Source organism: Argentina silus, assembly GCF_951799395.1.
Source record: "Argentina silus genome assembly, chromosome: X".
In the NCBI taxonomy this organism is placed as follows: Eukaryota; Metazoa; Chordata; class Actinopteri; order Argentiniformes; family Argentinidae; genus Argentina; species Argentina silus.
Genome location: NC_139653.1, coordinates 14,946,032 through 14,955,895, shown reverse-complemented (window position 1 = coordinate 14,955,895; position 9,864 = coordinate 14,946,032). Strand labels below are relative to the sequence as shown.

General features: G+C 43.8%; 1 protein-coding gene across 2 annotated transcripts in view; it reads left to right on the top strand.

Moving 5' to 3' along the window:
* Positions 1-7,825, top strand: part of prom2 (prominin 2) — a 17,067-nt gene extending 9,242 nt beyond the window's left edge. For both annotated transcript variants that reach the window (XM_083695699.1, XM_083695698.1), the window contains exons 12-24: positions 35-187; positions 405-528; positions 649-737; positions 930-1,014; positions 1,409-1,552; positions 1,686-1,754; positions 2,039-2,128; positions 5,460-5,513; positions 5,629-5,709; positions 6,000-6,068; positions 6,308-6,397; positions 6,511-6,623; positions 6,895-7,825. In XM_083695699.1, coding sequence (XP_083551825.1) covers positions 35-187; positions 405-528; positions 649-737; positions 930-1,014; positions 1,409-1,552; positions 1,686-1,754; positions 2,039-2,128; positions 5,460-5,513; positions 5,629-5,709; positions 6,000-6,068; positions 6,308-6,397; positions 6,511-6,623; positions 6,895-6,946 — 1,213 coding nt within the window. In that variant the 3' untranslated portion in view covers positions 6,947-7,825. The remainder of the gene's footprint in view (positions 1-34; positions 188-404; positions 529-648; positions 738-929; positions 1,015-1,408; positions 1,553-1,685; positions 1,755-2,038; positions 2,129-5,459; positions 5,514-5,628; positions 5,710-5,999; positions 6,069-6,307; positions 6,398-6,510; positions 6,624-6,894) is intronic.
* Positions 7,826-9,864: the final 2,039 nt, after the last annotated feature.

The window sequence follows — 9,864 nt, the reverse complement described above, 5'->3', positions numbered from 1 at the left end:
ATGCTAAGTCACAGTGTGTGTGTGTTTGCTCTAGATGGGTCATAGGTGTCATCCTTTGCTGTGTGGTGCTCCTGGTGGTGGTGTGTAACATGTTGGGTCTACTGCTGGGTCCGGTCGGACTGAGGCCTAAAGTGGACCCCACTGAACGCTCCTGCACTGCAGATTGTGGAGGGACCTTCTTCATGATGTGAGTACTTACCACTAAAGGACATCTCATTTAGTGGGAATGACTAAGGTTCTAACTTACTACTCTACTTCCATATGTTGATCTATAATTGCAGTTATTCTTACAAAAGTCAAGAGAGACGTAATCATTGATTAAGGCTTAGGGTTATGGTTACTATATGGGATAGTAAGTTGCCATTTACTTCCTTTTGTGACCCCTGACCTGCATGTGTTTTCAGAGGTGCGGGGTTGAGCTTCCTGTTCTGCTGGCTCTTCATGCTGGTGGTACTGCTGCTGTTCCTGCTGGGAGGAAACTTATACACACTGGTCTGTCAGCCCTGGGACAGTGGACAGCTGCTACAGGTAAACACACACACACACATACACACACACAGGCATGCACACACATAGGAAAAATAGAATGACCAAAACAGCGTCCCAACACACTGTACTTTGTGTATGTGTGTTTTCACCCCTCTACAGATTGTTGACACTCCAGGAGTGATCCCGGGGTTTGATTTAGGAGAGATGCTGGGACTGAAAACCAACCTCAAACTCACTGATGTGTACAGGTACACACACACACACACACACACACACACACACACACACACACACACACACACACACACACACACACACACACACACACACACACACACACACACACACACACACACACACACCTAGATACCATCTTGATTGGTCTGTATCTACAATACAGGAGTAGTGTGATATTGTTCTGTCTGTCTGTTTGTCTACAGAGACTGTGAGAAGGACAGGCCTCTTTGGACAACACTCCACCTGTATGAGCTCATAGACCTCAATGACCTGCTCAATGTGTCCAAGGTGAGACTCCGATCACTACAGTATCTACTGAGGAGTCTGTGTGACTCACATTATAGGATAGTTCACAGATACCTCCATCAAAGTCTGAATAGAACAGTGTGAACATATACAGTAGATATATGTGTTCTATATTTATGGGTAGTAGTAGTCGGACTGAGGCCTTATGCCACTCCATGTGTTTTATAGATCTAGATCCAGTATATGTATCATTCTAAATCCATAGAGAGCAACAAAAAAATCGGCACTTGCAGAGAAAAAGCTATATATAAAGAAAGAAACTACCACACACTGGCATGGCATCCATGGTTACTCCACAATAACATTGATTGGATAAGAACCAATGTTTTGATGAGCACACCTTTGGTTTACTAAATCCACATTTATTCCTCCTCAGTACACAGCAGAGATCCAGCAGCAGTTTGAGAGTAGCAACATCACCCTCTCCACCATCTCCCTGCTGAGCCCTGAGATACGAAACCAGCTGAACAGCATCTCTGATATGGCCAAGGATATAGACCTCAGCACTGCTACACAACAGGTACACTGTGTGTGTGTGTGTGTGTGTGTGTGTGTGTGTGTGTGTGAGTGCGTGTATGTGTGTGTCTACGTGTGTGTATGTTACAATTCGTTTGCATAATGCATGTTGATATTTATTTTTGTTTCTGCTGCAGATCAACAATATTTCCAGCATTAATTTGAATGTAATTGCTGACAAATTGGATGAACTTGCTGACTTTCAAGTGAGTAATATAATATTGGTATGAAGTATAACATGGTTTCTCTATATGCAAGGAACATTGTTCTGCCACTCACTGTCTTTCTCTTTTTTTTAATTTTATTTATTTATTTTTTTACAAATAATGGAATAGATGTATGGTCACACATGGCCACTTAGATGAAGACAATATGTTGCTGACATCTCATGATCTCTGAAGACATGTGATACCTCTAATGCATATCAGAAATATATACAGTATGTAGTGGTTCTGTGTGTGACATTGCTAGGGTAATATCTCATTCCCAGCCTAACATGGAGCAGACAGAGCTGAGAGACGAGGCCAGAGACCTCAGAGAGATCCAGTCTAATATAGAGACAACCCTCATCCCACAACTGGTGAGTCTACTTTACTCTGTTTAATCAAGTCTCTGTGGCCTACACAGGTATCAAACCCACCACAAATCTGGTGTCATAAGCACCGTATTCCTCTGATATTGTCTTGCCCTATGTGATTCTAATAATAGTGTGTTTCTAATGGTGGTGTGGTTCTAATGGTAAGGTGGTTCTTATGGTAGTGTGGTTCTAATGGTAGTGTTGTTTTAATGGTAGTGTGGTTCTAATGGTGGTGTGGTTCTAATGGTAAGGTGGTTCTAATGGTAGTGTGGTTCTAATGGTAGTGTTGTTTTAATGGTAGTGTGGTCAACCTGTGATGCAGGGAAGAGATTATCAGATGTTAATGGAGAGTAGCAGCTTGCTTGGTTTAAGCTAAAATGACTCCGGAACTGACACCAGATCTTAAGAGAGTTTTTCACAATGGGATTCAGAACATGAGCGCCGTGGTCCAAGGGCAGTGGAGGGCACAGTAATGACATAGGAGAGGTTGGGAGGCTTGACTGTAGCTCCATGATGGCCCAAATTGGGGCATCCTTGTTTTCAAAAGTAGAAACCCAGCGTGCACACTACAATATATTTGCTGACCAGTAGCAGTGTAAGAAATTAGGAAGACCCAATCCACCATCAGGTTTCCGTCTTTCCAAGTACATCTTTCTCATACGTGGATAACTTATTCCAGATGAAGGAGGAATACAGCTGTCCAGCTGTTTAAACCACGCTTTTGGTAAGAAAGTGTGAATCATCTGGAAAAGGTAAAGAAATCTAGGTAGCACAGTCATCTTGACAGAGTTATTTGCTATTGTTTTTTATGTCCCATGCACCAACCTCACCAAGTCATTTTCCTGTATGTGCAAATATACTTGGCCAAATAAACGAATTCTGATTCTGATTCTGATTAACACGGCCTGCTAATGAAATAGGAAGGGATGACCACCTTGAAATGTCCTGTTTCGTGCGCTCCAAGAGCACGTTGAAATTGTATTTGAAAAGAACCTTGAAAGAGCATGTAACCTTTATTCCTAGGTAGGTATAGGCCAGCTCCTCTACTTTAAAAGGGAATTGGCCACACTGAGCCTTGACCTTGAGCTGGTTAATGGGGAGGAGCACACTTTTCAGAAGGTTAAATTTATAGCCAGAGAATGTTCCAAAGGCTTTTAACATGTCTAGGAGAGAGGATATGGAGTCTGTTGGGTCAGAGATGTATAGTAGTAGATCGTCTGCATACAGGGACACCTTATGAGTGGTGTCACCCCTTGTTATACCCTTAATTCCCTCCTCTGTCACCCCTTCAAATAGAAGGTGGTGACAGGTAACAACCCTGTCTCACCCCTCTGTGAAGAGGAAAGTAACTGGATGTAACATTGTTAGTGCGCACTGCAGCCACTGGGGCTGAGTATAGGATCCTAATCCAAAGATGGGCCAAGCCCAAGTCAAGCCCAACTCTAAGAGTAGATAGAATAGATAGCCCCACTCAATATGATGAAAAGCCTTTTCGGTGTTGAAAGAGATAACAACCTCTGGGTGTTGGGTTGAGTGGGTTGAGTACAACACATTAAATAACCAGTGCATGTTATAGAAGGACTGCCATCCCGAGACAAAATCTGTTTGATCTGAGTCAATTATATTAGGGACCACAGTTTCTAAGCGGTGTGAGAGGACCATAGTAAGGATTTTATAGTCACAGCAGAGGAGGCCTTTGGGCTGGTAGGACCCACAGTCCAGCAGATTCTTGTCTTTCTTAAGTAAGACCGATATAGTTGCCTGGGTGAGTGTCTGGGGCAATTTCTGGGTGGAGAGGATCTCCTCATACATGAAGCTTAGAACAGGAACTAGTAATGCCTTGTATAGTTCAATTGGAAAGACATCGGGTCCTGGAGTTTTACCACTCTGCATGGACCGGATTGCCTGAGTGATTTCCTTCAAAGTTATTGGGGCATCAATGCTGGCCTGTTCACCTGGACATTTAAGGCAGTGGATAACGCTAGTAGCTACTAATTATTGTAATACGTTAGCCGGCCTGCATTATAGAAAAATGCTGCTCTATACTGTACACAATGTTCTCCTCATAAAAACACTAAAACAATTATTTTACCATAACGCTGGGGTGATGGGAATACAAAATGTCTCGAATCCAGGTTGGCATGGCTAGCAGCTAGCATTACTAGCACCTCAGGGATAAAGAGAGGGATCGCTTGGCTAGCTAGCTATGGCGGTGTAGATTGGTGATGATGTACTCTTTGGCCTTAGTCGGGTCCTTGAATTTCTTCTGCTCGCCGGATGGTGTAGTGATCTTCAGCTGGGCCGGGAAAAGGATGCAGAATTTTGTGTCTCGGCAGCGGTATAAGAGCCTCCTTACTTTGTTGAAGGCTGATCTTTTCTTAATGACAGCCGCCGTTTAGTCCGGGTAAATGCTGATCTTCTGGCCGTCACGGGTGATGGGTGAAGCCTGTGCTGCCTTTCGGAGGACGTCAACTTTCTCTTGGAAGTAATGAAACTTGACTACGAGGGATCTGGGAGGCTCTTTGAGCACAGGTGCAGGCTGTAGGCTTCTGTGTGCTCGGTCGAGGGTGGGCATGTAGTCAAGGCCCAGTACCTCCTTTGCATCCCAGCCACAGAGATGGTGGGCCGCAATGCGCCTGCGGCCTCTGTTCCTTCTCTGACCCCGAAGATGTGGCAGTTCCCCCAGCGCTGTCTGCCCTCGAGGTCATCAAGTTTGTTGGTAAGTTTGATGACGTCCTTTGTTAGCTTGGCTACATGTTTTTCCAGTGTCACTAACTTGTCTGAGTAGGTGTTACCTTGTCTGAGTGCGCTAACACTCCAGATCAGTCAGACGGGTATTGTGTGCAATCACATCTTCTTTGACAGCGTTGATCTTTCTGTTGACGTCGATGGCAAGAGCAGCTATTTGTGAGGCTAGTTCAGCGGAAAGTGAGGCCACCATCATTAGGATAGATTTCTCTGACCTTTCTATAGCCGCCATCACTTTCTCAAGCTACAGAGACTTGAGACGAGGCTGCAGCCAGGGCCTGCTTAGATCTTTTTTTTCTTTCCCACCATTTTTCGACGAAAAGTGCCAAAAAAGGTAGTGTGGTTCTAATGGTAGTGTTGTTCTTATGGTAGTGTGGTTCTAATGGTAGTGTGGTTCTAATGGTAGTGTGGTTCTGAATCCACAGCAGTAGTTTCCAGGCGTACAGTATTGACCGAATATCCCCCTAACTCCAGAGACATTCTCGAGATGTTGGAGCATGTGAGGCGAAACAAATTCCTGCGCAAGCAGACAATAAAGTACAATCTAATCTAATCTGTACCTTCTAACAGAGCTGTTCTGTTTCAGGTGGAGATCAACTCTACCATAGAGAGGCTCAGTTCCCTAGTGTCACACATCAATGTGAGTTTACTAAAGAATGCCAAGATCAGCAAGGCTTATAGCTGATGTTATAACTTTTACTCCTTCTTATCAAACATGCTTATCCTTTTCTCCCTCTCTTATTGTTTCCCTTCAGGAATGGGTGGGGGAGGTGTTGAGTAAAGTGGGAACAGCTCAAGAGTTCCTTAATTCCAACACAACAGAGATCGTCAAGTCTGTGAGTACAAACGGTCACATGAGTTGGAGATAAAAACATGATTCCACCAGATCCTTATCAATTGTGTTAGTTCAATCATGATCCCAGGGGCAGTTTCTCAGCCTTTGTCACTGTAATTATTCACAGGTCACTTAAAATATATTTACCAAGAATTCCACCTAATTTGTATGGGTCTAGTAATTCGCATGACTTGTCTTTCTGAGTCAAGAGAGAATGTGTGGAATTTACACACTCTCTCTGTCCCTTAAACCCCCTTTTTCTCTCTACCCCCCTCTGTCTTTCTCAAACAGGAAAGTAGGGAGTTCCTGGATTGTCAGATGGGATACTTTACGGCGTATGCTGATTGGGCTAACCTGACGGTAGGTTCAGCTCTGATGTGATCACGGTACCATACTGTCTGTGTGTGTGTGTGTATGCTGGTTGAGCCATTTGAACACCTGTCTGAGGTTGTCACTGTGTGTATTGTAGACCCTATTGTTTGTGTAAGTATGTGTGTGTGTGTGTGTGTGTCTGTGTGTCTGTGAATATATATACTGCATGTGTGTGTGTGTGTGTGTGTGTATTGTTGACCTGCATGTGTAATGTGTATGTCCTGTAGATCACACAGCAGGTGGGGCGCTGTGGACCAGTGGCAGGAGCCTTGGACTCAGCAGAGGTCATAATCTGCTTACACATAGTCGAGTCTCTGGTGAGGAACTTTTATGTACACACATACACACGCGCACACACACACATACCCGCAGGCCATAAGACTGGTCAACTGACACCAGTTGATGTGTTGTATGTGTCTCTCCTCTCTAGAATGCGTTCTGGCTCAGTCTGGGCTGGTGTATGATCTTCCTCGTCCCCAGCATCATCTTCTCAGTCAAACTAGCCAAGTTCTACAGGAAGATGAAACACAGTGATGTCTATGAGTGAGTGACATTCTGACACAGCCCTATAGAACAGGGCAAAACAGGGGTCCTGTTCAGTAACAAATGGGACAAAACATTTCAAAATTGACAACTAAAAGTTCCTAACTACTTATTACAACAAATTCAAGTTATACATCCTCTGTTTTGGAATGCATTCTCCCATTGTATGCCTTCTGAACAGGACCGAAGCTTCTGACTCCTGTAGAGGATTGATGATAGATTTCACTTGATGATTTTCTTCTCTCTCCCCACTTTGTGTCTCTCTTCCTAGCAACCATATAGCCATGAACCACATCCCAAGGGCCCAAATTAAACCCTACTGATGATGGTAGGGAGGACTAGGGGACTCAGGCTGACACTGCTCTCAGGAACTACAACCAGGACTCTGTCACCCCTCCAAAACACAAGCACACGGTGCATTCCAATGTGGATGTGGTATTCCTTTACTGATGGGCTGATATCGGAGCTGAGGATCTACCTACACACACACTGAATGAAGAAGACAATTATTTCCTGGACCTGCACGCACGGAATTTAAGCCAAATCCTCAATGTCTGCATTATACACATACACACATTATACACACACATTCCAGGGAGTTCCGCTCATGAGGAATACAGGGAAAACAGAGTGTGCAGGGATTATTTTCTATTGTCTGTACTTTCACTACCGTGGTCTTTAATGGGTAAACTCTTTATTCTGTATATTTTGATATAGTTCTGCAATCTTTTCCAATTGTTCCGTGAGTGTAACAATCCAATTTCCATTCCAATTGTGCATTGCTCTTATAGAATGCTCTCCTAATTGACCGTACCTTGCCAACATGAGATGTAAGCGAGATGTAAGTCACACAGAGTTGATCAAACTATGTGCAGGGATGTCATTGTCTCACATCAGATAGTAGGACTCAGTTGAGTGTTGCGTAGGAATGACGCCATCTGTTCTAAGACAATGATTGGATGATTGTGTGATTGTGTGTCTGTCACCATTTCATTGTTGTGTTTGAGTAAAATTGAGTTTCTTTTTCTAAATGTATTTTTCTAATGAAAAATATTGACTGAAACAATGATTCTGTAGGAATTAAATGTTGTACTTGACAATGAATAGTAGGATGTTTGTATGTGTTACAAAGCACTTTATCAGGTCCTTTTATATAGTATGATTTATTATGTGAATAAATATTTCTGATCAGTCGATACTCATCTGTCTATTGAGTTTCAAGTTCATTTCGTTTTAAAGTGCATCATCACCAGGGTCTCGACATACTATACAACATATAGCAGTGGAGGCTGGTGGAGGTAGACATTGGAGGACGGGCTCATTGTAATGCATGGAATGGTATCAAACACACCTGTCATATAGGAATATCAGAATCCAAGATTGCAGCAAGCATGTCTATCGTCTCTGTTCAGTGTTCGTAGGTGGACAGCTTGTTATGGACTTTTGTCCATATATATGTCCATGTATATTGTGGTTTCATCTGGCTGTGTATTCATGGTAAATTAGTGCAATATTGCATATACTGAGAACTTTTGAGGAGACATAAATGTCAGATTATTTGATGAAAACTGTTGTGGCCTGCTGAAGCTTTGGAGGCTCCTGGCCTACTTGGAAATACCTGGGCACCCTATTCTGCATTGCTGGGGCCAACACAGAGCTGGCACCTGCTACTGCTGCTCTCATCCATCCTGCTGCTGACAGTAAGTTTACCAAGTAATTACTATACTATATGTAACATACTGTGTTGTGTCTTCTGCGTCTGTAACTTTGTGTATGGTGCCTTCTTGGCCAGGGCTCACTTAAAAAAGAGATCTCAATGTGACTTCTCTGGTTAAATAAAGGATGCTGACGATGGAGACTCTGCTGTGTGTGTGTGAGTGTGTGTGTGTGAGTGTGGGTGTGTGTGAGTGTGTGTGTGTGTGTGTGTGTGTGTGTGTGTGAGTGTGGGTGTGTGTCTCAACTTCTTTACCTCTTAGTTGTTCAGCTGATATTATTATTCCTAGCGAGAGTATGTAATAACGGGACTTGAAAACGGTATGCATACAGACATCACTGTACACTAAACACCTCACAAGTATGCAGTCATTAGGACCAATGGTACAATAGACGTTTGGTGCATTTAGATTGATTATTGTTTACAGGATGCAGTCTAAAAATATAACAAATCAATGGCTATCATTGCAACACATTCACAGCACAGAACTCTGCAATAGCAGAGGCCTGACTCAGTGAATCTGTGTACTCGGCAGCATCACAGTGAGAAAGAGAGGGTGGGGGAGGGAGGGAGATGGTGGGGGGTAGGTTAGGTATCAGGGCTGGAATTCAATCCTGATGACCATCCTGGTGTGTTCTGCAGTTTTCCAACCTTTTGTAGCTGTCCTGCTCTCTGCCTTTCCTCCCCTGTGTCCCGCTATGTGTTATTCCTCTCTGTCTTCTCAAGATTATTCAACACAGTGGTAGGCATAAGACCACTGTTCTCCCCACCATAGTTACAGTAATCACAATTCCACCCCAAGGTCTTCACACCCGTCTGAGGAACCTGCCTGTTTGCTGTGAAACAGAGGCACATCCACCACCACGCACGCACGCACACAATCACGCATGCACGCACACAGCCCTGGTCCTGTGACACTGTTGACGTCCCAGGAGCTGTCACAGTTGCTAGTGACCTCTGCTTGGCGGCAGCCTGGGCATGACCTGAGCATTCCTCTCATAGCTCCCTGTACCTCTGACACACAGGAGAAACACACCAGCCACAGCCCAACAAGCTCTGTTCTCCCCATGTATAATCCTTTCACTGGCAGGCACACACACACACACGCGACCGTGTGGAGCTATAAGTGGATTTGTGCAAGGTTAGGATATGGATAGATTGAGGTTAAAACTCAGCAATAGGGAGCAATGCTCTGAATTGATGAGTGTCATTTATTTCATGCTGGTCTATCTCCCCTAGAAAAAGTATACAATATATCACATGGGACATACTGTACTTTTGCAATAGTGTGTGATGCGCAGATTAGTCGTGGCCCATGACTATATAAACCAGCACAACAAGTTACCATTTGTTTTTAGTACATTAGGATCGGCTGGCAATGTTTAAGCCTAACAAACCAGAACAGCAACAATTCAGTGTCACATGCCAGTTGAGGATGAAACTATTGACTGTGAACCAATTACAATGCTAGTCTGCCAGCTTTTCACCATGCCAAACAAACAGGTATAAACAACACAGAAGAATGTA